General features: G+C 47.0%; 12 protein-coding genes across 12 annotated transcripts; 5 read left to right on the top strand and 7 right to left on the bottom strand.

Annotated features, from left to right (window-relative positions):
- Positions 1-128: 128 nt before the first annotated feature.
- B0J16DRAFT_50705 (uncharacterized protein) lies at positions 129-1,228 on the bottom strand. The gene has a single exon (XM_046133957.1). The coding sequence runs from the start codon at positions 947-949 to the stop codon at positions 185-187; it is 765 nt and encodes a 254-aa protein (XP_045985760.1). The 5' UTR covers positions 950-1,228; the 3' UTR covers positions 129-184.
- A 2,210-nt stretch (positions 1,229-3,438) lies between these two features.
- B0J16DRAFT_410622 (general substrate transporter) lies at positions 3,439-5,416 on the top strand. Its single transcript, XM_046133170.1, has 2 exons — positions 3,439-4,957; positions 5,005-5,416. Exons 1-2 carry the CDS (start codon positions 3,572-3,574, stop codon positions 5,239-5,241), a joined length of 1,623 nt encoding a protein of 540 aa, XP_045985759.1. The 5' UTR covers positions 3,439-3,571; the 3' UTR covers positions 5,242-5,416.
- Positions 5,417-7,192: 1,776 nt separating this feature from the next.
- On the bottom strand, positions 7,193-9,139 carry B0J16DRAFT_50694 (uncharacterized protein; the record flags this gene model as incomplete). The annotated part of the gene is made up of 3 exons (XM_046133956.1): positions 7,193-8,270; positions 8,317-9,005; positions 9,055-9,139. Coding segments are annotated over 3 exons (1,818 nt in total), but the record flags the coding sequence as incomplete, so codon positions are not given.
- Positions 9,140-10,379: 1,240 nt separating this feature from the next.
- Positions 10,380-11,497, bottom strand: B0J16DRAFT_331850 (uncharacterized protein). Its single transcript, XM_046126644.1, has one exon. It carries the CDS (start codon positions 11,189-11,191, stop codon positions 10,499-10,501), a length of 693 nt encoding a protein of 230 aa, XP_045985757.1. The 5' UTR covers positions 11,192-11,497; the 3' UTR covers positions 10,380-10,498.
- A 144-nt stretch (positions 11,498-11,641) lies between these two features.
- B0J16DRAFT_331849 (Ecdysteroid kinase-domain-containing protein) lies at positions 11,642-13,357 on the top strand. The gene has a single exon (XM_046126643.1). It carries the CDS (start codon positions 11,844-11,846, stop codon positions 13,308-13,310), a length of 1,467 nt encoding a protein of 488 aa, XP_045985756.1. The 5' UTR covers positions 11,642-11,843; the 3' UTR covers positions 13,311-13,357.
- A 626-nt stretch (positions 13,358-13,983) lies between these two features.
- B0J16DRAFT_410618 (uncharacterized protein) lies at positions 13,984-14,962 on the top strand. The gene is made up of 3 exons (XM_046133169.1): positions 13,984-14,201; positions 14,248-14,508; positions 14,569-14,962. Exons 1-3 carry the CDS (start codon positions 14,142-14,144, stop codon positions 14,851-14,853), a joined length of 606 nt encoding a protein of 201 aa, XP_045985755.1. The 5' UTR covers positions 13,984-14,141; the 3' UTR covers positions 14,854-14,962.
- Positions 14,963-15,115: 153 nt separating this feature from the next.
- On the bottom strand, positions 15,116-16,258 carry B0J16DRAFT_379736 (putative methyltransferase-domain-containing protein; the record flags this gene model as incomplete). Its single annotated transcript, XM_046131020.1, has 1 exon — positions 15,116-16,258. The coding sequence occupies one exon, from the start codon at positions 16,256-16,258 to the stop codon at positions 15,116-15,118; it is 1,143 nt and encodes a 380-aa protein (XP_045985754.1).
- A 297-nt stretch (positions 16,259-16,555) lies between these two features.
- Positions 16,556-18,823, bottom strand: B0J16DRAFT_393909 (uncharacterized protein; the record flags this gene model as incomplete). Its single annotated transcript, XM_046132098.1, has 6 exons — positions 16,556-17,152; positions 17,200-17,731; positions 17,777-18,059; positions 18,104-18,294; positions 18,340-18,713; positions 18,767-18,823. 6 exons carry the CDS (start codon positions 18,821-18,823, stop codon positions 16,694-16,696), a joined length of 1,896 nt encoding a protein of 631 aa, XP_045985753.1. The 3' UTR covers positions 16,556-16,693.
- Positions 18,824-19,041: 218 nt separating this feature from the next.
- Positions 19,042-20,390, bottom strand: B0J16DRAFT_393906 (S-adenosyl-L-methionine-dependent methyltransferase; the record flags this gene model as incomplete). The annotated part of the gene is made up of 9 exons (XM_046132097.1): positions 19,042-19,187; positions 19,233-19,317; positions 19,365-19,791; positions 19,836-19,848; positions 19,895-19,922; positions 19,970-20,036; positions 20,091-20,228; positions 20,278-20,315; positions 20,367-20,390. 9 exons carry the CDS (start codon positions 20,388-20,390, stop codon positions 19,042-19,044), a joined length of 966 nt encoding a protein of 321 aa, XP_045985752.1.
- Positions 20,391-20,610: 220 nt separating this feature from the next.
- On the bottom strand, positions 20,611-22,798 carry B0J16DRAFT_281328 (heterokaryon incompatibility protein-domain-containing protein; the record flags this gene model as incomplete). The annotated part of the gene is made up of 2 exons (XM_046123937.1): positions 20,611-22,555; positions 22,619-22,798. 2 exons carry the CDS (start codon positions 22,793-22,795, stop codon positions 20,714-20,716), a joined length of 2,019 nt encoding a protein of 672 aa, XP_045985751.1. The 3' UTR covers positions 20,611-20,713.
- Positions 22,799-23,709: 911 nt separating this feature from the next.
- Positions 23,710-24,490, top strand: B0J16DRAFT_50651 (putative histone acetyltransferase). Its single transcript, XM_046133955.1, has 2 exons — positions 23,710-23,805; positions 23,863-24,490. Exon 2 carries the CDS (start codon positions 23,864-23,866, stop codon positions 24,428-24,430), a length of 567 nt encoding a protein of 188 aa, XP_045985750.1. The 5' UTR covers positions 23,710-23,805; position 23,863; the 3' UTR covers positions 24,431-24,490.
- Positions 24,491-24,998: 508 nt separating this feature from the next.
- Positions 24,999-26,762, top strand: B0J16DRAFT_393897 (glycosyl hydrolase; the record flags this gene model as incomplete). The annotated part of the gene is made up of 7 exons (XM_046132096.1): positions 24,999-25,334; positions 25,383-25,737; positions 25,783-25,937; positions 25,983-26,092; positions 26,138-26,225; positions 26,274-26,385; positions 26,446-26,762. 7 exons carry the CDS (start codon positions 24,999-25,001, stop codon positions 26,760-26,762), a joined length of 1,473 nt encoding a protein of 490 aa, XP_045985749.1.
- Positions 26,763-26,963: the final 201 nt, after the last annotated feature.

The raw sequence follows: 26,963 nt of genomic DNA, 5'->3' as shown, positions 1-26,963 counted from the left end.
CGGGAAGAGAACAAAGAATATAAAGACTGTTTGTTATTGCTTTTGGTGAAGAAAGACCGTCGCGTTTGCTGAACAAAGCAGCTTCTGGCACTGCAAACCACCGTCACCCAGCGCTGCCTACCAGGTACCATCTCCCTATCAAGTGACATCTCCCATTCCCATGCAATTCCTTGGACAGCCTCTCTCAGTCCGACATATCCACCACATCAAACCCCAGCGTCCCTCCCAACCAAGGAACAAACTCCTCCTGCCTCTCGGGCCTAACACCGCCCGGAACATACTCAACCTTCCCATCCTCATTAACCCGAATACAACAAGCAACCGCAGACAGCGTAACTTCATCCTCCCAGTTATTCACAAAAGCTCGAATGTTGGATCCTCCAGGTGGACCGACAGCGCGGTTGAGTTCCCCGTAGGCTTGAGCGCAGACTACTCTGGCGAGAAAGTTGTTGCTGCCGGGGATTCGCCAGATGATGTTCTTTTGAGGGCCGTTGCGGTCCATGTTGACGACTTTCCAGTTTGCGCCCGAGTACATGATCACCGCGAATTCGATTTCTGTTAGGATTGTTGGGTGTTGGAGAGGTGGGAGAATTGGAGGTGGAGGGAGACCGGGTGGAGGAGAAAACAGTGGAGGAGTGTAGGGTGGACCGTGAGGTTGTTGTGACATCTTGAAGTGATGCTGGTGGTTTGAGTTGATGATAGTTTGCTGTTGGTGTTGATGGTGAGAATGAGGCTCTGCGACTTGCTCGTGTGAAGGAGGAAGCGATGCTGATGGCAGAAGACGTTCTCCGGAGCACGGGAAGAAGATGTAAATGTGGTCAAGACTGTAGGTAGATGTTGATGTATCTGACATTCTAGGTGCCTCGACCGATTGCGCTGCACGATGAAGCGCAAGGCAGCACCTCATGCCCTCATCACTGTCTGCGACCGTCGCCCATTCACCGGCCATTGCGACCTCTTGAACTTAAAGGCCGTCGCTTCGGTTCCTCTTTGTCGCTTCATTATTATGTATCACCTATTGTGAATCGCAATGCTGAACCAGTGAGCTTTGTATTGTGGTGTTGAGAGCAGGTATTGAGCCGTCGTCAATTATCCACCAAGGCGACTGTTGCGCATTCACGGCCATTGCGACCGATTGAAATGAATGGGCGTCGCCTTTAATCCTCTTTGTCGGTTCATTATTCCGCTTTTGTTTTCGTGAACGACAATGCTTTATTGCTAAGTTTCGCGTTGTGGTATTGAAAGTGGCTGGTCAATACGCATCCTCAATTGTCAACACCAAGAACAAAGGCCACGATAACACCACGACAACACCACGGTCGCATTCGCCCATTTCTTCGTTAAGGTCATCAACTCTTACCAATTCAGTAATTTCGTTACTCAATTATCCAATTTTCCGTCTCTTGTCTGTTCAATTCTCATACTCACATCTTGACCCAATATTCTCGTCGATCTCGCTTCGTCGGTGGCAATTTTCCCCAGCTTCACCCCAGACCCAAAATTTCTCGTTAAAAGTTGACGAGAATCTGGAGAAACAAAGTCCCTCTCGGTGAGAAATTCGGCGAAAAGTATCCCGCACTGGAGACCCCAGATATGGGTCGCATATCACTTATAACAACGACATTAAATGTTGGTATTATATGGAGATGCTTACGAGTTGGGCAGCGATGAATGTAACAATACAGAATTTATTACTAACTCTCTTTCAACATCGTATGAGTTTTCTCTTTGTGTTTGTAACGTTAACAAACACCCTCTTGGCATATCCACATCTTTCTCTTCTTAAACCCTCGCTATGCCCGCGTAGACTCTTGCCAAGAACACAGGCGGCAAGTTATCCGTAGGAGACCCGTAGGATCTAATTGATCTGTGGAGAGCCAAGAACAAGGTCCATTCAGTTTGGAGATTGAGCATTGTAATAGCTGAGTAAGTAGGATTCTAGCAGCGCGACGGAGGGAACAGGCAAGACACGCGCGGAAGAATGAAATGGTGGCTAATGTAAGCGACCGCAAGACCTATTCAAGTAATCCGAGAAAGGATTCCGGGAGTTTAATCGCGCGATCGGCGGCTGAGACTGAGTTTACTGGGAAGCCGGTGTCGGTTGGAGGCTACTGACGGGTACAGTGAACGGTTACTGAATGTGGTAATTCCCGTCGCAAGATGGGATTGTATTCCGGACATTGTGATTGTAATTGGGAACGTTAATTTTGAATGGTGAATGGTGATGGTGTTTAACGGTTTGGTGATTGTAGATGCCATAGATCGCCAAGTGAGTGGCTGAAGATCTCCCGTGGCCAAGACTGCAGAATAACGACATGCATTTCTAGGCACCTCAACATCACAACTTGACTTGAACTTCATCAATGAAAAGCACGATCAATAGTTATTGACAAGAAACAAGAATAAACTGTTTGATGCATCTGTCAGTGACATATTCCCCAGATACCTTATCCCCAAGATCCAACAAACTTGCGCACCAATAACATGCACCACCTAACTCAACTCCACTGACAACTTGAACCCACTGTAAAATGCCCTGTAATCACTGCCCTGCCAAGGACGATGTCCGAAAAAACTCTTCCCAAATCCTTCCCCCAATAAAACACCAAACTTTTATCCAATCTGTCAAAATACCTGTTTCTCAAAACAATAGTTCCTCTGCGATGGAAACTTGTGGACCGACCCCTTGTTCAATGTCCGCTCCATTTACCTCTCAAAGCAAAGATCGTCATTGACAAAGAATGGGTCAGAACCCCGCGGTCCTGTTTTTTTTCGCCAGTTTTTTAAATTCAGTGGGTTCAAAGTCTGGAGAGAAGGGTTCTGGGGATATGCGAGATTTAGGGAGTGATCGTCAGGACTTGAATTGCTGCACAGGTGATGTGAAACCGAGGTTCAAATGAATGATACTGTACTGCATCCCACATGCCGACCTGAATGTTCATGTTTATCTGCACCTAACAAATTCATCAACCAATAATATCTCTGCCGCTCGGGAAGATCGCCACCACTGCATCTTTTACAGGCTGCCTTGCCCTGTCCACCCTCCCATTATCCCCTGCTACCCTCCAAGAGACCAAACTCCCGTAGACTAAATCCTTCCTCAAGCGCCTCAGCCGCTTGACGTCAGAATCCCTCGGCCTTACTGAATAAAGATATCCTCCGAAAACTAATCTGAAAAGACAAGTCGGATGCCGGCACACGACGGAATGACGCACTGTCTGTTGGCCCTGTAAGGCCCTCGCATCTGATACTGACGGGGGTCACTTACAGTGGTCTTGGCGCTGGAATACAGTGGGAGACTTGACTCAGTGGATTTGGCTCCGCTTGCTCACATGGCAATGGAGATGCATTGTCTGTGCAAAGAGATGGAGACATGATATGGAGACTGTGGTAACGGTCAACTTTGTTCTGATGATCATCATTACTTGTGGAGTAGATGTTACATGCTGCTTGAGGTCTTCTTCTATATAAGGGTCTGCCTCTCCCGTCACTTCATCTCGTCAACACCTCCAGGAGAGCTGCCTTATACCCTCCCTTAGCATTTCACTGTTGAACAGAGGAACTGCCCACCATGCCTCCCACATTCGCAGGCCTAACGGGCAAGAAATTGTCCCTGGCAATCTCAACCGTTGCAACAACCGGCTTCCTCCTCTTCGGCTACGACCAAGGTGTCATGTCCGGCATCATCGACGCAGACCCTTTCCACGACTACTTCCCCGAGACAAAAAACAGCACCATGCAAGGTTTCGTCACAGCCATTTATGAGATTGGTTGTTTGCTAGGTGCCATGTTTATCCTCTGGATCGGTGATTTGCTCGGTCGCCGAAGAGCTATGATCATGGGCGGTTGGATCATGATTCTTGGTGTTATTATCCAGGTTACTGCCGTCAAGGGCCATTCTGCTCTTGCACAACTTATTGTGGGACGTACAATTACTGGTGTTGGTAACGGAATTAACACTTCTACTATTCCTACCTACCAGGCTGAGTGTTCTACCACCAGCAACAGAGGTCTTCTCATCTGTATCGAAGGTGGTATCATTGCTTTCGGTACTCTTATCGCATACTGGATCGACTACGGCTGCTCGTACGGTCCTCAGGACCTTACATGGCGATTCCCAATTGCCTTCCAAGTCGTTTTCGGACTCGTCGTCTGTCTCGGCATGGTCTGGCTACCTGAATCTCCTCGCTGGCTTCTCACTCACGACCGCCACGAAGAAGCCGAAAAGGTCATCGCAGCTATCCGAGGCTTCGAGATTGACAGTGACGAAACACGCGCTGAACGCGACAGAGTCGTTGATTCTATCCGTGCTTCTGGTTTCGCAGCTTCCAAGTCTACACCCGTCAAGGCTTTGTTCACCGGTGGAAAGACGCAGCATTTCCGACGTATGCTTCTCGGTGCTGGATCTCAATTCATGCAACAAGTCGGTGGCTGCAATGCGGTTATTTACTACTTCCCTATTCTCTGCACCGATATTTTCGGCGACAAGAACTTTGCTCTTCTGCTCGGTGGCGTCAACATGATTGTGTACTCCATCTTTGCTACATCATCCTGGTTCCTTATTGAACGGGTTGGTCGTCGCAAGTTGTTGCTTATCGGTACCGCTGGACAGATGCTTAGCATGTTCCTCACCATGGGCTTCTTGATCCCCGGTGGTAGCGATCCTGGTACCAACGCGCCTCAGATCTCCAAGGGTGCTATCGCTGGATTGTTTACGTACATTGCTTCGTTCGGTGCTACGTGGTTGCCTCTTCCCTGGTTGTATCCCGCTGAAGTCAACCCCCTCAAGACCCGCGGCAAGGCCAACGCTACATCAACGTGCACCAACTGGCTGTTCAACTTTGTCATTGTCATGATTGTTCCTATCATGATCAGCAACATTCACTGGGGAACATATCTCTTCTTCGGCTGTGCGAACGCTACATTCTTCCCCATCCTGTACTGGTTCTACCCCGAGGTAAGCTCCCCCAACACTCTATCTCTACGCAAACTAACATATTCCAGACCGCAAACCGATCTCTCGAGGAAATCGACATCATCTTCGCCAAGGGTTACGTCGAGAAGATCTCATACGTCAAGGCTGCCAAGGAGCTTCCTTTCCTTACACATGAGGAAGTTGAGCGTGAGGCTATTCGATTGGGTCTTGTTGATGAGGCTGGTCGGGGTGGTATGATGGACAAGCCTAATGAGGAGAGCGGTACTGTCCGTGATGAGTCTGGCTTCAATTCTGAGAAGTCTTAGACTAACACCTGAGTATGGTGTTAATATTTGGCTAGTTGGACACTTGAAAGGTGTCGTGATGGGGTTTCTGTTGGAAACGCGTTTTTATTAAGATACCCTTGTTTAGATGTCTTCTATGAAGATGTATAGAATAGAGTTGGATAGACTCGACTCAATAGATGTACTACACTACGAATGGTCTCAATTGCCTGTGACTGTCTATCGTCTATCACTTCAATTCCTTTGCGGTTGTCTGCATAGTGTACTCCAACTTGATGCTTCACACCCTGATCGCGACCGATGCATGTCTACAGCCTTAATCTCCAACTTTCCCCGACTTCTCCCACAATATCCACTGAAGCAACCCTTGCATCGCATGCACAGACATCGTCCGCCGATCTCTTCCCTCCTCTCATCCGTCACGTACAGGCAGCAACAAATAAACTGGACCTCCGGACAACTCCTCCGCTTTTCTCGTCTCCATTACCCCGAACAATCCACAGTGGAGAACAGACTTGGCAAGGGTTCTTTGTGCGTTAGTCATGGCGCGCGTGAAAGCAGGATTAACGTGGTATTTTATTCTACCGCTTTTTAGTTAGTGATTGAAGCAAACGGTGGTGGCGGATGTCCGTTTTGGGAAACCCGGATGGACATAACGCGAGGGAGATTGTTTGTTTGGGGAAGAGAGTCATGAGAGCGATGGATGAGTGGGAGAGTCATTTATGCATGTTATCGGCCCTGTTTTGGGTCATGCCCCGTGGGGTCATGCACTTCGGATTGAGTTGCGGGTTTGAGGTGATGTGATGTTATCGTGAGATTGGGCGGGGACAAGCTTACTTTGACCATGGAGGCGAGAGGTTAAACTGACCACCAGTCAACTGTAGATATGTACCTTTGCATATAAGAGCCATTTGTTCGATTGAAGCGAAGTGGTTTGAACAGTTCACACAGTTCCAATGGTGAGTCTACGGGTGACCTGTCAATCGCTGGTGTGCACGACGAAGAGTGCGTCCAGCGCGCTCGTGGTTCTGATATTGTCCTGTATACATGGCAAGTTTGAGCATCTGAACAGGTTGCAGAGTTTCTGTGTCTCTTCAACTTTGCTGTACTTCAAATGAACTTGTTGTAAGAGCCACGGCCGGTTGGAAGCTGACGATAGCTTCACCATCTACTCAATTAAAACAGGATTTCATCCTCATGACTTGACTTCTCATGCTGACAGCTAACGGATGTATGTGAAGCAGGAAGGTTGTACTTGTGTAATACCACAGGGTAATAAAACCTGTCTTGTGTGCAAGTTGCTCGAGTCTCTTGGTACTTGCTACGAGTCTAAACACGAGCGTCCGCGCAAGTCAAGTCTTCCATCCGATGTCGTCAAGAGTCAATGCGCATATATTTTCAGAGGAACTCAGCTTGTTATCTGGATCCATCTAAGCTCTATCAGGGAAGCTGTAAAGAACGTAAATATTTAGGCATCATCGCGAAGAGGAATAACCACGCATCAAACTGCTCGTCTCCGCAACCGGTTGCACACTGCGCTTTTACGCTTTCTCTCACATCAGATCTCCTACTTTTCACTTAGATCCATCATGTGGAACTCATATGTATGTAGATCGCATCAAACCCTGAGTGCCAAGTGATCATCAAAGGGTTTTCTGGGGAAGATGGGTCCAGATCGAGGATCGCACTTGGCGTTTTGTGTAAGTGGATTTGCCACGATAAAAAATATCTGCAGGGAGGATTCAAGACTATGCTTTGCAGGGATGGCTTTGTGAGAATGTGAGTGTCAGAGTGTTGATGCAGTTAAGATAAGCTTACTTTAATGGTAGAGGTGAGAGGCCGCAAAGACCCATAACCCATAAGCAAGATACACATATAAGGCTACTCGCTACGAGTTGAAATGATTTAAATGCTGAGTTTACAAGTGACTCCTTAGTTGTGAATATAATTCGTCCATGTGGTACAAGTACCACTATACTTGATATTGTCTCTGATAAGTGCAATGTCTAGTAGTTCATACGTTCAGGAACACTCATATCCAAATCTGGATGCGCTTTGTCCGCTTTGATAGCCAAATAGGACGATCCCTCCGTAAACCAGAACGCTACAAAGCCCTTTAGTGGATGGCACTCCCAACCCTTTTCGGGTTGTTCGTCATGTGATTTTTGAAACGCCACTCTCACTGCATGGAGCATCGAGTCCCGGTGCGTTGGCTTCCTTACGTATTTAAAGTGAAGCACACGTGGATGTCCAACCCTTATGGCTGAGTCCACATGCCAACGGCATTGTCCCACTGTCCGACATCCACCGTTCCGGTACTGAAACATGATACCTTTGCAAAATCCCGTCTCCCGGTCGTTGAAGGTCAAGGTAGATGAGACATCCTCCAGAGAGGCCCAAGAGAAGAACGGCGCAAGACCAAGGGGATGGGGTTTAGAAAGCCCACCGTATTTCTCGAGTGAGAACAGTTTGGGAGGTTCGTCTTGGTGGGGAGGTTTGCTGTATGTACCCAAGAATGTAACTGGGGATCCCTCCGGGGCCTCGCTGTAGACTATAGTCTGAGGAACAGATTCGCTGAGACCCAGATCCTTGAAGGGACTCAGAAACTGTGGCCCGATGATGACATCACCGACCAGTCTCGTTCTTGCAAGGATATTCATACCCACCCGACGCATTTGACGGATGCCAAGAGCAAGCAGTTGGTCATTCTTGGGGATAGGCAAGTAGATCCAAGTACTTGTGTCCTGGCTTCTATTGGTGAATTGTTCGTATTTATCATCCATGGTAGATGGCTTTTCCTCGTAGTGGATGTGAATCCCAGCGAACGTCTGGAGGTGGAAGTGAAAGGTTATGCCTCTTATCTTGTCCACTTCAACGGCATGCAAGTGCTGCCAGGAGAAACAATCTGGGCCAGAAAGCTTGAGGATCTGATTCCTGGACAAATGGTCTGTGCCATAAGCTTCGCAAGACGACAGATCCGGCGGCGCGGGGGTGTTCCATATTTGGGGTCCCGGTTGTCGGTTTGGCAGTTTGAGACGCATTAAACCATCCTGAAGAAGTAAGTAGGTGTTCCAGTAAGAGACAATCAATTCATACCTTGACTTGGACTTGGATTCCTGCGGCATCGGATACACCATGGACTATGGTCCTATGAGAGTCGTTGCATTCTCCCGAATAGACCGGTGTACAAGAAAGGCGTTCCACTCGGCTGATCCCCTCCGAGTCGATCGTCAGTCTTATTATTGGGAGCGGCGTCTTTGATGTGATGTATTCAGGATACTCATTGCGTTTCCAAGAGAGGACCTCACCCAGCTGGAAGGAAATGAGCGGCTTGGGAGCTATTTCTTTCACGCAGGAAGCGAATTGTACCACCGGGATATATCTCCAGAACAAGGAATGCTTGGAGTAGCCATGAATCATATCGAGCAGCTCACACGGCAAGCGACACATATCAGACAAACCAAAAGCTTCAGCCGTTCTCTTCAGCCCCTCAGAGTCGAGTTTCTGGCCAGATAGATGTATGGGTTGAGCGCCTCGCCAAGGAAACCTCCACGCAGAGCGCAGCCAGAGCCCATCCATATCTGCATGACACTCTCTGGTAAAGATTGAGTAACAATCAAAATGGATTGTCACGAACTCTGGACCTGGTTTCGTAGGGCATACTCGGCACCTCGGGGAGCGACATAAGCGAAAGCCATCAACGTCGGTCATGATGCGGCCCATATGTGGGAAAGCAAACGGTCGGGTTCGACCACTGAAAGATGACGAATCATGGTTGCCGTAGACTGAATCACTATGTTAGAGTGTACGAAGAGAAGAGCTGGGTGATTGTACTTGCTATTACCTTCTCATACCCGAAGATGACGTCTGCGCAGATTCCACATTGGGGACGGACTGCAATGTGCTGCTTCTTATATGCCTCCATTTGAGTCGCGTATGGTTGATCAAGGTGAGTTGTGGAACTGAAGCCTAATCGGATTTGTTGTTTTGATCCCATCGGTTATACTCTTTTCCGGGCCCGAGAGCAACCTGGGGAAGATGGGGAATATAACCAGGCTGAATATCATGGCCGGGAGGAAGTAGCATTGGATTTCAAGTATTACAGTAGTACAGAAAAGTCTCAAAGCGGAGTATGTATTACTTCAACAAATCAGTTCTTCCGGGAGAATATTCATCTCGTTGTCGTTCATTTCAAAACTAAGATTTCGCAATGATTGACAGTCGAGATCCATAAGCAAGGTATTCTTTCTAGTGAAACCACATTACAACCAAAGGACGAGCCAGTAGAGCGCGCTGCAGACCGACAACTGAAACTGGATAGTAATCAGTCAGTGTCATTCAACCAGCTAAAGCATATATTTGGCCCTTTGGACCAATACCGTGTGGTTGTAAACAAACGTTATGCTGACGGGATCAATAGTTAGGGCTGAGGAGTAATCGGAAAGTGGTGCATCTCACTGGACGAAACTCTACGGAGTGAGATTGGGATTCCTCATCACTGACGTGAGCGCCAAATACTTTTGCGTTGAGACAGCTATCAGAGCACGGCGATTTCTTCTTTGGGTCATGCTAAAGTTTGTCGAGGTGTCACATTTGACTTGGCAAAGCGCTTGAAAAGGCACATAATAAGATCCAAAGGCCCATCCTAAGATATAGCTAAATCCAGTGGTATCGCCTCACCCAATACAACGCTAGTTGGAAGTTACGTTCAAGACATGAACCATGCATGAGTTAAGCAGCTATAGCTTAACAAGTTTAAAGTCACCATGAAGCTTAACTTGCTCTGCTTTGCAATTTACCAGCACCTTCTTTTCCTGGCCCTGATTGTCTCAACAGTACCTCATCACAAAGGCAGTATGACCGGCCTGGCTCTCAGCTTTGACAATGAAGATTCATCGAGAACTGAACATCGGGAAAGCACCTCGCCCCCATTGCAAGAGACAGAGGCACCAAAAAGGGGGCTATGGAGAACAGTCGTTGAGTTCCTTCTCCCCGACGCACAAGCTCGATTGGACGAATATGAAGCGAGAATGTATAAAAGGATAGGGGACGCTAGATCAAACCCGACACTGCCGAGTGACGGTCGAGAGCAGGAAAGGAACAAGACAGAGGATTGAAAGAACATTGGTTGTTATTAGCAGATTATGATGTGGGCTTGGATGAGAATAAAATAAGCGTAAGTTTGGAATGATACACGCTAGTAAGCTCATTCTATCTATGTATATCGAAAGTCTCCCACTGATTGGAGTTCATGAAGTAAATTAGCTACCCAGCACTTTTAAGCCAAGTTCAAACCAAGATAACCACCAAGACCCATAGCAACAACAGCCCAACTCAACGACAAGATCGAAGCAGTTGAACAGTCGTCGTTGTTATTGTTAGGCTTCTTGTTGATTTGCGATCCAGAATCTCCATCATCATCAGCACCACTTCCAGTACTACCAGAGCTACTACTTCCACCATCACCTCCACCATTGTCATGGTCCCTAACCTTCCTCTTACAAATCTTGTTACTGCTAGTCTGTGTAGCATGCGGCGCAGTCGTCTTCCTTTTCTTCAAATCCACAATGGTAACAGCAGTCATCCACAACGAACTCTCTGACGAAGAAAGCGTTCTGGACTCAGCAGTCGCGGAACCCGTCTGGGACGTAACACCAGCTCTGTCCGAGAATAAAGCGCAACCATAAGATGTAGAATTGAGAGTTACATCTACACGAGCGCCCCAATCTGTGTATGTAACACCGTCAAAGTCGTTTTTGCACAAGTATGATGATGCTGCGACGTCGGATTGGCAGGCTAGTTTGTAGAGTGTTTTTGTTGGGTCTTCTGTTATCATTGAGGCGTAGATGTTTGTTGCGCTGCCTGTGTAGGCTGGGGGAATGAACATGGTTGTTGTGCTGTATTTTGTTGTTGATTGTGCGGCTTGACAGAGTGATGCAAGGCCAAGAAGGCCGAGAGTAAAAGACTTCATGTTGTATATCTGATTGGGTGTGACTGTTGGTGAAATCAAGTTGTTTCAGATAGAACTGATGAGGTTGAGTTGAAGTTGAGTCTCAAAGACGCGCCTTAAATAATAATCGTGTCACTCCAATCCAAAAGAATAAGGAAATTACCTTTGTTTTGTATGCCCATGCCTCAAATCCTTCAGAGGCCTCAACCAATAAAGCACTGCCATGTTCCCTGTAATACCCCTGCTTACAATACTAAGCCTTGCCCACTGCGACATTCGGTTCTGTAGCGAATGATCCTCCATTGGTGGCGCCAGTTATGCTTAAAAGCCGCAGCTGAATACTCGTGTCCTTATAGGGCAGGTCGACCGCCGGAGATTGCCTGTTATAGGCATGTGGCTGCCTCTAGAGAGTAAAATTTTAAAGGAGGCAGATTCTTGCACTGGGCTGCCTCTGATTCTCATTCTTACATCCACATTCATTCGTTATCAGTGACATGCTCATGTTCACCGCTAAGGAGGCTTAAAGGCTTGTATTCAGCCCTACAACATTAATCTCGCTTGTTGAGCACCGCCTTTTTCACCTCTCGCAAATGACCCACCGATCCACGGACCCTCTCCCTCGAATGAGTTTCCCTCTTTTTTATTCGGCAGATTGAATATCAGATCATCCAGCATGTATTGGTCCTTGTCCTTGATACTTTGTGTCGTCGTCGCCCTTTGGAGTTTTCCTTGGAAGGAATCAACAGTCAGCCCACCTGCTACCGTTACCGTTGACCTCAGCGGACCTGACCCCAGTGGACTTGACCCGAATGGACCTGATCCACCCCGAGATGTTATTCCGACCCGTCTACTTCCTCATGACGTAGCTCGTTTCCTAGTCACTCACGATCCAAACACCAACATGACAGAATCCAAAACCGTCGCAGAGGTTCTCCTCGACCCTCTAGGTCTCGAAATCACTTCCTTCAAAGAACTTCAAACCCTCTGGGCAGGATATGGTCATATTTGCGCTCTCACCGCACGACCAACCGACTCCAAGGCCGCTGCTTCAATCCGTCATCTCGCGCATGCAAAAGGCTCAAACAACACCTTCTTCCTCATCTTGAAACTTATTGCGCCGCCACCTGGTCCTACTGATGAAGGTCACTTGAGGAAGATTCTGAGTTATGATGTTGAGCAGTATTTTTACGAATTCGTTGCGCCGCACTTGGAGGATGATACTGCCGTTGCACATTGTATGACGTCGAGTTGGAAGGCGAAGCGTGATGGTGGTGAGTTGAGAGATGTCACGGCTACGATCATGACGGATTTGAGAGTCAAGTTCCCTGTCGAAGGTGGAAAGCGGGCTTACTTGGGATCCAGGGCTGTTCAGTCTGCGTTGGAGTGGTTGGCCAGATTTCACAGCAGTTCCTGGAAGTCTATTCCCGCAAACTTGGACGAGTATCTTCTCCCTCCGCTGGAAGAGTTCAAACGACGAGAGACTGGAACTGGTGGGACCAAACTGTGGTTAAACGGTGGATACACTTACCTTGCTACTCGACGAAAGGAGTATGATTCTCTTTGTGTTGATACATACTCTGAATGGTCCGGAGCGTTGTGCACACCATTTCAAGGATCGGAAAAGTCTACTGCTGAAGTAGTAGCCGACTTCCTCACTCCCACCGGTCGACCTTTCGAGACGCTTATCCACGGCGACGTCAAGTCCGAGAATCTCTTCACCAACGACTCAGGCGACGACGTCAGCTTTGTTGATTTCCAATACGTCGGTTTGGGTCTCGGCGTTTGTGACCTCGCCAAACTTTTCACCTGTTCCGTACCGCTCGACATGCTAACCGACAACCCATCCCTGCCCCACGAAATGGCTATGGACAAAGGCGAACAGGCTTTACTCTTTTTGTATCACGAGACGCTACTCACTCGCCGACCTGCGGAGAAGGAGCCTTTGGATTATAGTTGGGAAACGCTTGTTCGACATTGGGAGACTGCGCTTGTGGATTGGTGTAGATTTCAGGCTTCGTGGGGATTTTGGGGAAATACTGAATGGCTGGAGGCTAGGGTGAGACACATTCTCAAGGATGAGGGATGGAAGGCTTGGTTGGCTAAGGAGACTGCTGGAAGTGGTCGATCTTCGAGTGTATAAATATACGATAGATAGATGGTGATAGATGAGTTGACATTTTAACATGATTCGAAAGATGTTGCTTAGATCAAGTGAGAGGCAGTTTGAACAGCTGCCTAATATATGGCATGACAAATGGAAGCTGAATATCCCATTCTGCGTCTACTAGACCATTCCGTTCTACTTGAGGGATTCTATGTAGTCGTAACTTGACATCGCCAACCCAATCCGCATACCCTATATCACCGCATTGACATATAAATAAGACAGAGACGGACTGGCTGGAAAATGGATATAGTTGTTTGCTCAACACAGAGTGAGAGCAAGTTTATCACCTGCCGCATTGTGCTAGATGCATGAAAGGATCTAAGAGGGGTATTTTGAGGAGAAGAGTAGATCTGTTGTTCCGAGGCATCTGGCTAAATACCCCGTTCTCCAACTTCCCCGGATCCGTAAATTATGCTTCTCTCCACACTCGGCCGAGATATAAGTTATCACCTTTCCTCACAACACTAAGAAGATAGATCCTCATTATTTATTCACAGACATATTGTCATGAGTCTTTCCTGATTATAAATTACAGTTCCTTTATTGCGATTTGCATCCCTCATTTTAATTATTCCCGTTGACAGCCTTAGTAATCTCCGCCAAGAGGGGAAGCTCGGACCGAGGACCGCGGCTGATATATACGGCTGATTTGATTGGATTCGCTTCTGCCTCAGGCATTCCTTTGTTTCCTTTCTCCTATCGTCATCACAACAACACATTTCATCTCATTCTCACCACAACTTATCACAATTTACACCTCACTTCACCTCACCCTACCAAAACACGAAAAATACATCACTCATCATGGCTTCTCTCACAACCTCACCCACTAAATCCGCTCTGGACCCAAAAGTCCTCCTAATGGTACGCCCATCCTAACCCTTTCTTTGTCTCACACTGACAATGACAGTCCTACCTCAAACAACTCCAATCCAAACCCCTCCGCACAAAAATGGCGACCCAGGGATCACTTTCAGCTCTAACTGAAATCATCGCTTCATACTTTGCTTATCAGCGTCCTGGTTACGGACCGATGATTACTTCGCGCGTTCCACAGATGGCGTTTTATGGAGCTTGTATCGCTGCGCCGCTGCAGCATTTTCTGATGACTTTGGCGCAAAAACAATTACCTGGCAAGATTTTGCTGCAGCAGCTTGTTACTATGTTTATTGTAAGTCACTCCCCCCACAAATACATCTGGAGTTGGTGGGTTCGAGACTAATTGATCTAGTTCTTCCCCATCCAAAACACAGTCTATCTCTCCTCAATGGCCATAATTGCCGGTGCACGCACAAAAGAGCAAGTCCAAGGCGCCGTCAAAGCCGGTCTTGTGCCTATGACAAAAGCCATGTGTGCCATGCACCCCATTCTAATAACCATTGCGAAAGTGCTTGTGCCAATGGAGTATTGGCCTGTTTTCTTTAGTTTGATTGGGTTTTCGCTGAGCACGTTTTTTAATACCCTTGCTAAGATGAGGAGAGCTGCTGCTGAGAATGCTGAGAAGAAGGAGAATTAGAGAAGATTGTGAGCGGTGGGGGATGAGAAGAAGTTTGGTATTTCCTTGGTTAGTGCGAGTTTTATACACCTAGAGTTTTGGATCTGATAGATATACGATTTTTCAGAGCATTTGTAATTCATCGCGTCTTTGTGTCTAGTCTATTGTCATGTCTATCATGCGTCTCATCTAATCTATCGGGCGTTCTATCATGCGTCTAGTCCATCGCTCTATGTCCTCCCCTATGCTCTATGCATCCATTTATCTCCTTATACACTTTTGTTCAAGCCCATCCAATTCTAAAAAGTTCATAATGACTCTCATCACCCCGTCCAACACCACTCCTCTTATCCAACTTCTGCCTCTCCATAATATCAAGCCTCTTCCCATCCTTACCGAGTGGTCTATCCATTTCCGCAAAAGCAGCTTCGACTGTATCGCCAATACCGGCAAACTTGCCATTAGGTCGTATCGTAACCAACAACCAGAAAACACCCCCCTCGGAAAGAAGTTTTGTCGCACAATCGCGTAGCCAGCGTGCGTGTTCAGGTGCGTACACGACATCTGTTGCAAAAAGCATACTAGCCGGTACATCGAAGGGTGCATCGAGTGTAAAGTCTGCCCAGTCAAGACATTTTGTTTCGATGGGTGAGGGATCTGTGTAGTTGATGCTTATGTTTGACTGCAAGTTTTCGAGGACTGCAGGATGATAATCCGTAGCGATAATCTTGGAATCTTGAACACCAAGTGTAGGAATCAGTTTTCCGAGAACAAGACTGACAAGCCCAGTGCCAGCACCAAGCTCAATAATCCGATTATGTTCCGTAGGCGACAACTTCGTAAGTCCAAATCGTTCTGGTGTCACGCATAGCATCTCTGAGAAAACGATGGAGGCGCCCCAGCTTTGAAGGCCCACATCTTCGAAATCTGAGTCATTTGTTCCAGCGAGTCCATCATTCAACGAGACAGAGATTTTGTCGTCAGCAGTCTCGAACGTGAATTCTCGAAGAAAGGGAGAATTCTGATCATCTTCATCCAGAGCGGTCGCGAATAGTGACTCAAAGATATACGCCGCCTGATCCAGCGCGCGCTGCATTCCCTCCTCTGACTCAAAAATGTCAAGAGCCTCCGCTCGCGAGAGGAAGCCTGTTAACCATCTGTCCACGAAAGATTTCTCGTAAGGATCTGCGCGAATGGACGATGGTGTTTGAGCTGGTTCATCGTCTTCGTTGCCGGATGTATAACCTGAATCGACAGGTTCCGCAAGAACGTGTTTCGTATCGTCAAGTTCGATAGAGAAGGGGAATGAGAGGGGACAGTAAATTGTCGCTAGGTAGTGAAGAGCGTTGAAAATGTCTGATTCTGTTTGTTTGGTGAGAGTGAAGAGTGGCGGTAAGCTGCTCGATGGCAGCGCTAAGGTACTCATTTTTTCTGTCATTTTGTCTCTCACCCAAACTAGAAAGAAGAGGAATAAAGAACGTGGAGATGTAAAGATCGTGGAGTTTGCGGAGAAAAAAAGAAAAGGTGTTTGAAGAGATAGTAAAAGTGGGTGGCGTTTGTCTTGAATAGGTCTAAACCCAAACATGAAGCTATCATGAAAAAATTTGCTGACAAGTGCCCGAGGTGCAGGTGCCTGACAGTGGCTTTTCCAGGCCCACGTGGTCCACTTGAGGTTTATTTCCGGGGGCTTGATGCGCTAGAAAACAGTGGAAGATAGTGGGTCTGGCACCTAACTTTATCGGGGGCTTGGGACCGGTCAGCTGATAAGACATGATAAGTGAATGACTCGAGGGAAATGTTCATGATTATATTTGAGTTTGGCGGTGAGGGTTTTGTAGTTGTTGGTAAATTGAGCTTGAGTTTATCTGCTATCAGAGTTATCCGCAGTCAAGAAGTTGAAGTCGAAAGCTGAGAGATCGAGAGTATCGTCCAACGGCGAAAGAGTCGTTATATCAGCATCGAACAACGAGTTGAACACATCGAATGTTGGCCATTCACTGGCGATAGGCTCGGGAAAATTGGATTGCTGTACATCAGCAACCTGTGAGAGATTAGATGGCTGAACATCCCGAGATGAGTCTGTCATAGTTCCGTCGCCTTCAGTAGTCTTGGCTATCAGATCATGACTCTCTTCCCCAGGTTTTACATAACCCCCATTGTCTGATCTTAAAAGCCCGGTAAATTCAAGAATAGACGCTTTGGCTAGACTCGCATCAACTCCGAAGTCCACGAAAGCAGAAACACCCGCGTACTTAGGTTCGTGGGAGATCGTTGGTGGGTTTCGCTTATGCACATCGTGAATGCATCGCGCATAGACTTGCTGCAACAAATCAGGTTTAGAGGAAAGTTGAGGAAAGAAAGACTTACTAGGAGGGAGGCTAACTTCCAGTATGAAGACATCCCTTGTATCATCTTCATGTTTGTCTGAACATTGAGTTGAGCTTGACCTTTGACCTCAAGTTGAGAGCACCAAAGAAAAGGAATTTGGATAGCACAGCTCGAATATGCTGCGTATGCAACGAATATCGGCATGCTGCTGATATGAAAGCCACTGTCCAAAATGATTAGGATGAGTCTCGAGATTGTACAAGCTTGTTCGTATGCGACCTGCGCGGATAGTTGTCGTGCTGACGAGTATGCTCTATCACCTTTTGACCAACAGAAGAGCGGTACTATGGAAGAATGGAGGGCGCAGAGTGATTGATGGTATACGAGATTCGTCAATAGAGTCTTGGGCAGACTGCTTTGGTCTGTAGCGAGAATTGTAGAAGTGTCAAGTTTGAAGTTGTGAGGTACTCGTTGCCACCATGTCGAGATTTCGCTCTCGATTTTGAAGATCTGCGGGATACGGGTATTGAGGGTGGTGTCTTTTGATCTTACGACAGAAACGACAGAACACCTTTAGAGGTCAGTATTAAAGTCTCACAGGGAAAGGATGAGGTACCAAAGATGCAGACCACGTATCAACTCAGCGAAAACACTCCCCGTATCAACTCCGTTCTCAACAGTCGCCACCCCATCCAATGTTACCCCAGCTTCAAAGCTATCGTCAGACCATGGCAACGGTAAATTCCCAACATCAGCAATCGCTTCAAACCGAAAGAGCTTCTCAGAGCTGAAGCAGTGCATCAAGTAACATGCCCAAAACTTTCTTCTGCGTGTCTCAGACTCAAGAGAAGCTGAACTTGAACCTGTGCCGATGATATGAAGGAGTTGACATGCGTTTCCTGAAAGAATTAGTAGATGGGTAGAAGAGTGGTAGGGGAGTTACCTTTGTGGAGATAGCTGATCCTCCAAGATCCCTGACTATGCCAGAAGAGAGAAAGATTACAATGCGTAACGATGTTGTCATCGTTTAGATCTTCCGCGTCTTGGAACACGAGGCTACCTGCCTTTCTGGCCCATTGTGTCATAAGACCTTGTTCTTTAAGTGTAGATTTACCGTTTTCGTCTCGATAGAAGCTTCAAGATGGTTAGTCGAGGTGTTGGCTTTGAGGGGAAACTTACTTCGCTCCCCAGGCACAGATGCTGAGTATAACATGTTGTCGTACAGTGCCGTGGGAAAGAGATTGAAGAAAGGTGGGCTTGTGGAAGAGAAGGGTTGATTGATAGACATTTACGAAGTAGAGGTTAACCAGAGTGGTAAGCAGTGATGGGGGAATGTCGTGGTAGATATTATCCTGAGGCGCATCGCTTAGAGAACGCTTCGGCCCAGCAGCGGTCGGGGTACTAGAGAAACGGGATGATGGTGTTCTCTTTCTCGAACCTATCGGTCTATCAACTTCTCGCAATGTCTTCTGTACTCCACCGCTGTGATAATGGCACGAGGCCTTCAGTCTGGCGCATCTGGTGCAGCTTGGCCTGTCGCCGGAGCAGCGGATCTTTAGTTTCCAGTTAGTTTCTGATTGGAGGAATGTTCTCTTCTGATTCGTACCTTTTGCCATTTGCAAGTATTACAAGAAGTGCTGGGGCGTCCGGCGGCTCTCGTCATGGTGATGATTTGAAATGTCAACGTAGAAGGATCAATGATAAGAGGTAAGATGTAAGCAGAGATGACTGTTTAGGTATAGCAGGAAAAATGTATTTCCTGATCCTGACGACAACAACCACAGTGTCGGTCAATATCACAATTTAACAACCATGTGGGTTAATATGATCGATGACATTGAATCATGAATGCCAAATTCCCAGAGAAACTCGAGACACAATCTATGGTTTCTTTCCCACGATGAATCGAACCCGCATATATCCATGAACATTCCTATCCTTCAACGCCTTCCGCATCTGCATCAGAAACAACTGATACTCATCACCAGGCGTTCCAAAGACCTTTTCCCAAGTCATCAAAGTATATCCTACATTTGTTAGCATCCTGCATAATTCCAGAGCGACTTACTTACCTTCAAGATCATTCTCGATAGCCGCACGAAGGTACTGTCCAACTCGTCGGAGGTTCTCATCCTTCGCCCATCCGCCAACAGGCATCTGACCGTCTGTCAGAAACAGGATAGTTGGGATATTATTAGACTTACTTTGAAGTCAGTAACTTGCAGCTCCTCAAACCCAGCGCCTTTCAATAACCCAACATCATCACCAATCTCACACAAACTCCTCCCAAAAGCACCCTCACATTCCCTACATATCTTATTCCACATCTGAAAAGCATCTACATTATCAATACTCCCATCGTCACTCACAAACAATGGATTAATCTCGGCAGACTCGATATACCCACCAGGAGTACAACATCGAAAAGCCTCTTTGAATAGAGCTCCCCAGTCAGAGATTGCTCCGATGAGATAACGGATGTGAACGAAATCGAAGTGAGAAGAGGGAAATGTCCAGGGTGAAGTTGCGTCTTCGATGTGGAATTGGACGTTTGGTGGGATGAAGGTGGGTTGGATTGGCGAGAGGTCTGTTCCTGTTACTGTGGAAGAAGGGTAGGCGTCGGCGAAGTCGCTGATGAGTCAGTACATGTTATAATTGGGGTTGTAAGATCATACATTGCCCATATGCCTGTAGCTGTTAGTGAGGCTCCGTGCAGTAACCATGTGTCGCTTACCACTACCAGTACCCACGTCGAGTACCCTCTAAATGACATTAATATGTAAATGTATCAGAAACAGGGAAACCTTACCGTTGGACCTTCCTTAAGAGGAGCGAGTGTAAGCTTCCCATCCAGAAGCAAGGTCAATGAATGGTGTCTAGACAAACCACGGTTAGTCTTCCCCATGAGACCAGCAACGAAGCGCTCTTACGTGATGTCCATAGAATCTCTCTGCCGCTCATCATTCGGGGCGAAATACTCGGAATCATACTTGTCGCTATGATAAGTGCGTCCATGGAATTTGCGATACTCAAGAATGCTTGATGAGACGGAAGTGGTGGAACTGGCACTACAAACCCATTAATTGTGCTAGCATGGTATGATAGGGAAATACGTACATATCGTCACCAATTGATGAATCGGCGTCGCTATCGTCCTGTATATCATATGAGCAATTGACTGACTAAGTGATGGGACGTTTACGTACTCGTGCTTCCATGAAGTGTGACATTGTGGTAACCAGCCTTGCAGTATTTGTTTAAAGAAGAAGAGATGGAGAGAGAACAAAGAAAAGACGCAATCGTTGTCCAAGTTCTGTCTTTTATGCGAACATGCTTGGCGTAGCATTGAGTCGAACCAACATTGTCTTGTGTAACATTGGTGATCCAGTTTATTTCCTGATATGGATGCACACAATCTTCCGCCTATCGCTTCCCTGATAACTCCTCTTTCGTACATATGATATGATGATTCTAACCGTAAATCATGACATTTGTTCTCGCAAATCTCTACACCAAAAACTTCCCTCTTTCATCTATGGTACCCACTCTATCTCTAAACTATCTGGATCTTCTCCCATTTAACATCATCAGCAACGGCTTCACCCTTCATAACTCCATGTACGTAACTCTCACCAATCAAACCAAACTTCTCTCCTTCCCTTCTCATAACCAAAGGCGTGGGAGACCCTCTAACAATCCAAACCTCATCCCCCACCTCTACCGACTCCAATCCCATTCCAAGGTATCCGCTACCAGTAAGAAACGGTCTATGACCGATATAAGTCATACTTACTACCATCTCCGGTGGCATGGAATGCAGCGACTTCGGCGCCATCAACATCTGGTTCTCCTCATCGTTGAGTTGAACGTCTTCCTTCGGGATGAGATCGAGGTTCATGCACATCGACTCGATCAGATTGACGCTGGGAAAGATGCTGGAGGGGAACTTGGCAGATATCTGGTCCAGATAGGACATGTTGGTAATGGCATCTAGGACTAAAGCTTGGCCTTCTTCAGGTGAGGGGGCTTCTCCAAGACCAATTGATAGTGCGCGCACAATGAATTGCATCATGGCCTTCTGAAAATCTCCCAGTTGGATCTGTTTGGCAGGTCGGTATGACATGTCTGTATCCCAGACAAGAGTACGCCAGAAGGCTTCATCCGATGACTGACCAGTGTATGAACATACTTGCTCCATACTGAGCAGAATATCGGCGTTCTTCTTCTGTTGGCCGCGCAAAGCTTCTAGGAAGAGATCTCCCACTTTCTCGACCTTGCCGAGACAAAAGGCCGAAACGTTAAGAGTGTTTCCATCGATGCTAAAGGTGCGCTCGGCGGAGCTTTGAGGGACATGGTTGCTCGCATTCAGAATTCCCATGGAGCGAAAGTTTCCCCCACAGAGAGGATTGACAGGCGCCGGAGGGAAATTAGGTACCCAGGACGGAAGACCTGGAGCCTCTCGCACAATAGGATCCTTGACGAGACCCAGGTAAACCAATGAATCAGTAGTTTCAATGATCTTCCTGGCAACATTTGTTAACAAATCGTTGACTTTAATATCATAATTCGGCTCAAACTCTGGAGGAAAGTTCAATCCATCTTTAGCAGCAATCTGCTTCATAATACCGCCCAAGCCATAGATGATATCCCTGGGGTCTGTCGACTTGAACGCAACAGACGTGACCAAGAACCGGAGAAGTAACATTTCTGAAGACGGAGGCTGAGTATGTCCGATCCCAGCCTCAAAATCTAGGGTTTCTAAAACTTGTGCCCATTTGCTCTTTTCCCCTTTGCACCATTCTCGGAAAAGACCGATTCTTTCAGCGTTGAATGTGTTATCATCGGTCGCGATATCAATCCCAGATCTAGTCTTGGGAACGAGATAGTTGACCTCGAGATAGAGGCAACTGTAGTGCAAAAACGCAGCAGTGTAGCCCACACAGTCGAAGGGTGTGAAGTTGCCCTTACAGAGTATGACAACGTCTTCTGTAAGGGAAACTTCTTGTATCACCCAGATGCGCGAGAAATAGTTACACGAGAACAGCGTGTTTAATCCAATCGCTTCTTCCGTGTCGATAGGTTTCATACCGTACCTCTCTGGCATTTTGGATATTTCATTGGTTAAGTCCCAGGTTTGAGTGCGGATCATGCCAATGGTGTGAGGAGCGGACTCTGTGCCGATGCGTTCAGCTGCTTTGACGCCTGCTTCTAACTCGGGAGTAGCCTTTCCAAGCCAGACGATGACACGAGTGGCGCTTCCGTAGATCTGGTTCATAACTGAGACTTGGGCCGATCGTTCGGCTTGGTTGGATTGATTGATGCACAAGGCGTCTATCCAGATGGGAGTTTCGGGACATATAGCTTCGAGTTCGAGGAGTGCATCGTAGAGGTTCGGCTGAACTTCAAAAAGCTGACCATTGAAGAGGATCATCGCATTAGAATCGTCTGCGTCTTTGACATTCCGCGGTGGCCCCCACGTATAGGATAACGCATTGTACTTTATCTCTGGACCCAAAGGGTGCGTTGCAAGTGTCACGCTCGGCACTTTCGTCCCTGTATCTGGACGATTTCCCAGCGAGACAGTCGCCAGACGAAACGACTTGTTGTCGAGCAGGTCAGAGTAAATTTGCGCCATTATTGTGGTTGTTGAGGGGTGAGATTGAGGTTGGAATGAAAGTGGATGGATACTCATATAAATATCAGCGGTTTTAGAGTCGTAGCCCTAGCCCACTTAGGTCTTAGCTGAGTTGAGGTTATTTGCAGGGGTATAGGGAAGAGTAAGAATTTAGTAAAGTAAGCGTAGTATTAGAATGCTTGGAAGAAGGGTCCTTGGGTATAATTGTGACACCAGGAACAGACTGCTTAAGAGTAGGTTGAGTTGAAGAGAAGATAATTGAACTCTACAAGTCCACAATTATAGCTTAAAATCGACAAAAGAGTTTCGGAGTGATACTATAATGTCGTCTGTATCCTTGTTGTGGCAGACGATCTTGTCAAGCAGGCTCTTACCAGCTGCCAAGACGGAAATGGGCCCGATGCTACGTCCCTGGACCGGTCAACGCCCCAACCAAGGTATCATCCTGCATACTCTTATAGCCGAATGGTCACTTTGAAAGAGGCCGATGTTGCACTGTTTCTTTTTACCTGGAAGGCGATATTTCGACGAGCGTCTAGCCCTCCGATAATTTAGCAATTGTTTGATATTCCTGTAGTGTATATAACTTGCTGCGACTGAACGCGAGGAATGCGCTCGATCGTGTCTTTCATTTAGAGTGGAAATATCTCTGAGACGGTAGTAGGTAAAATTCGGGCGAGACACTTGGTTTGTACCTGGTCTATAGTGCTCGCATGGATATCCCGTTGAACCAGACGTCGATCATTCTATCAGTGGCTCGGGTCCTCAAGATCCTCACCAACTGGGTTTCTGAGAAAGTGAGACATATCTTGTGCTTTGACCTGCCAGTGTCATCATCGTGCATTTCAGCTACCCTTGATCCGCCCTACTATAAAGTTGAGTCAAGGTGAAAGTAAATATTCAGGTACTTCTGTCGCGAAGCAAGTGTCTCAAACATCGGAATACAAGTGGGATGGCGGAAGGACCCTATTGGACGGACCCATAGAATGAGTCACATGTGACCAAGGCTAGTAAGTCGTACAAATAAACACCCAGTTATACGAACTTCCCGATAACAACAACAACAGCATGGACGTCATATCTTCAACAACTTGGCCAGAGGGTCTTGAACTGCATCATGTCGACACTCCTGAAGCCTTGAAAAAATGGACTCCCTCCCTTGCAAACCTCCTGCACCACTGCGTCAACTGGGATCCGCCCTCTTCAGCCCTGGGCTTCCACGCACCTCTCCCTCTCGTCAAATCCGAAGAGTTCTGGCTCTCTCTGTCTCCTAAACTCTCAACAACTACCAACCTATTCGTCCTAGTCCGCTACTCAGACAGAATAGTCGCAACGGTCCAACTCGTTACATACGAGAAAGTAACATTTGCGCACAAGGTTGAAATCGCCAAGTTACTGGTCCGAGAGGATGAGAGAGGTCTCGGCTTGGGAAGAAAACTGATGGAGTTTGCGGAGAGGTATGCGAAAGATGTGTTGGGAAAGAGTATGGTTATGTTAGATACAGCATCAGATACGCCTGCAAGGGGATTCTATTTGAAGCTTGGTTATACGGAATGGGGAGTTTGTCCGAATTATGCTACGAGTGCGGATGGTCATATACATGACTGTTCATTCTTTTGCAAGTTCCTAGAATAAAAAGTAAGATATGTGCAATTAGCGTCTTTCTTGGAATCAGTCGACTATGTGGAAAAGACACAATGTATTTATTCTGAGCCACAATGATGTTGGTCGGGTGGAAAGGCTTGTGTTTAGCTGTCAAGTAATCTCTCGAGTCCATAGCTGGAGATCAAATGAACATGCATACTGCGTCATGTGATAGCCAAGAACAATTTCAGAAATACCAGTATAAATGCATTGAAATCGTCCCAGCCACCCCCGAGAATCGTCCCATCACGAATTAAGCTTGAATTGAACAAGGATTGATTGGTATTCCATTTATCCGCCTTCCAGTCCGGGGTAAACAGCCGCCAAGCAAAGGCCTGATTGAAGCGTCTACCAATCCAGCGGGGGATCGACATGCTAAGATTCTTAGATTGGGGGTTATCCCCGCGTTTAACCTTGATTAAACTTATGACGCCGCATGAGATTCGGGGTGAGATGTACCGAGATAGCTATAAAACATGACAATTTCTGCGCTTTGTAGTTTATCAATTGACCACTCACTGTACTCAATTGACTCATTGCTTGTGCTCAATTGACAGCCATGATTCTCTCCCTTCTAACCCTTGCGTCCCTCACAAGCGCAGCCTGGATCGTCCCAGGCGCGCGCTGGAAGGATACAGACGGCAACCTCTTCAACGCCCACGCCGGCGGTCTGTGTGTTGATCGCGACAGCGGTAAATTCTTCTGGTTCGGAGAATACAAAACAGAAGAACAAGAAGAAGGCGGTGGTATCTCCGTCTACAGTTCTTCTGATCTTGCAACGTGGGAATCTCACGGTTTAGCGCTTACGCCCGAGGAGGGTCATGAGCATATTTCCCCCGAGAGTATTATTCAACGACCTAAGGTTCTATATAGTGAGGACACTGGGAAGTACCATGTAAGTTGTGTTGTCATGGGATGCATTGAAGGATTGCTGATTGAGTAGATGTGGTGGCATGCCGACGATCGAAACTACAGTCTTTTGCTTCAAGGCCTCGCAACATCAGACAACATCGCCGGCCCGTATGAATTCAACCACGCCATCGCACCACTTGGAAACTGGTCCCAAGATTTCGGCGCCTTTACCGATTACAAGTCCGGAAAGTCCTACGCTTTATACTCCAACGGCGACCGCGTTGAAGGTCGAGATGTATACGTGAGCGAATTCAACAGTAATCTCACAGACATCAAGAGTGTCACGCATCGATTTAACAAGTATGATTTCGAGGCGCCGACTATTCTTCAGACGGAGAAGAGTTATTGGACGCTTATGAGTCATAAGACTGGTTATAGACCTAATAGTAAGTGGTGATATACAGTTAGAGGGGTTGTGCTAATGTGAATAGATGTCGTGGCTATGAGAGCTGATAAACTCGAGGGACCTTGGTCTCAGCCTTTCTTTGTTGCGCCGGCTTATACGAGGACTTTTAGTACTCAGTCTGGATTTTCTTGGAGAATTAATGGGACGAAGAAGACTACGTATCTCTACATGGCAGATCAGGTATGCCTCCTTCAACTCCGTCTCGAACTCAACTGACAGATGTAGTGGGATCTCCCTTCAATTTGGGAAAGTCGTAACGTCTGGCTTCCTATCGAGATTGATGAGAAGGAGAAGAGCCTCAAGGTTGTTTGGCATGATATTTACGATCTAAACGTGTAAGTGAGCATGACAGATGCAATGAATCGGACTGATGATTGTAGGAAAACTGGTGAATGGAAGCCCATCAAGGGAAAGACTTATCCTGCTAGCAAGGCTAAGCTCGCAGGAGATGCGTTCCTCCAAGAAGCTGTAAGTTGATCTGCTATGAGAAATGGGAATAATGCTGATGTTCGACAGACCTTTGGAACAGACCATGTCATCGCAACAGGAATTCAGGGCAACGATAGCACAATTACATTTGAAGTAGAAGGCAAAGGTTCTGATCAATGGGTATCATTCTACCACCAAAGTACGCCCCCTTCCCCTCCCCTCCCTGTCCCCGATACCCACACTTACACTAACAACTCAGACACCGACGACATGGGCTTCGGCGACCAACCGATGGGTCAACCGGATCGCATCAACGGAACATGGGCCGTCCGACGCATCAGCAGCGTAGTCTTGAACAACGACACTGACAAGGTACACACACTGTTCCAGAAGGATACCCACAAGGGAATTATTCTTTCTACGCCTTTGTTGTTGCCCTTGAAGAAGGGTAAGAACAGCATTACTGTCGGTGGACTTGATAATGGAAAGGGACATTTCAAGGGTGCGGATTTGGATAGGATTGTTGTTTATCCCCCTGAGAAGAAGAAGGATAAGAGGTTTTTTGGACTGTTTTAGGTGGTTGAGATGAGAAACTATTTGCGCAAGCATTCAGCTTTGAGATAATCCTTACCTTCTGTTCAACTGTCCGGGATTATTCTTGCTGAACAAAAACCTTTCACAGTCATAAGTAACCGAACCAGTTGTTACGTATTAGTATAACTGTTGCATAGTTCTTAGTGGAATACTGGTCTGTATTCTTTTTTATTGAAAATGCAA

This window comes from Fusarium flagelliforme (assembly GCF_020744385.1).
Source record: "Fusarium flagelliforme strain FIESC 12 MPI-CAGE-AA-0113 chromosome Unknown B0J16scaffold_2, whole genome shotgun sequence".
Lineage (NCBI taxonomy): Eukaryota > Fungi > Ascomycota > Sordariomycetes > Hypocreales > Nectriaceae > Fusarium > Fusarium flagelliforme.
The sequence above is the reverse complement of the archived record's forward strand: the minus strand, read 5'-3'. Positions and strand labels throughout refer to the sequence as shown.

Excerpts from the sequence above, each read along its gene's own strand:
- B0J16DRAFT_331849 (XM_046126643.1), top strand. The coding sequence starts at position 11,844 with ATGTATTGGTCCTTGTCCTTGATACTTTGTGTCGTCGTCGCCCTTTGG.
- B0J16DRAFT_410622 (XM_046133170.1), top strand. The coding sequence starts at position 3,572 with ATGCCTCCCACATTCGCAGGCCTAACGGGCAAGAAATTGTCCCTGGCA. Across the intron at positions 4,958-5,004 it reads TGTACTGGTTCTACCCCGAG|ACCGCAAACCGATCTCTCGA; the intron begins GTAAGCTCCCCC and ends AACATATTCCAG.
- B0J16DRAFT_410618 (XM_046133169.1), top strand. The coding sequence starts at position 14,142 with ATGGCTTCTCTCACAACCTCACCCACTAAATCCGCTCTGGACCCAAAA. Across the intron at positions 14,202-14,247 it reads ACCCAAAAGTCCTCCTAATG|TCCTACCTCAAACAACTCCA; the intron begins GTACGCCCATCC and ends TGACAATGACAG. Across the intron at positions 14,509-14,568 it reads AGCTTGTTACTATGTTTATT|TTCTTCCCCATCCAAAACAC; the intron begins GTAAGTCACTCC and ends TAATTGATCTAG.
- B0J16DRAFT_331850 (XM_046126644.1), bottom strand. The coding sequence starts at position 11,191 with ATGAAGTCTTTTACTCTCGGCCTTCTTGGCCTTGCATCACTCTGTCAA.
- B0J16DRAFT_50651 (XM_046133955.1), top strand. The coding sequence starts at position 23,864 with ATGGACGTCATATCTTCAACAACTTGGCCAGAGGGTCTTGAACTGCAT.
- B0J16DRAFT_50705 (XM_046133957.1), bottom strand. The coding sequence starts at position 949 with ATGGCCGGTGAATGGGCGACGGTCGCAGACAGTGATGAGGGCATGAGG.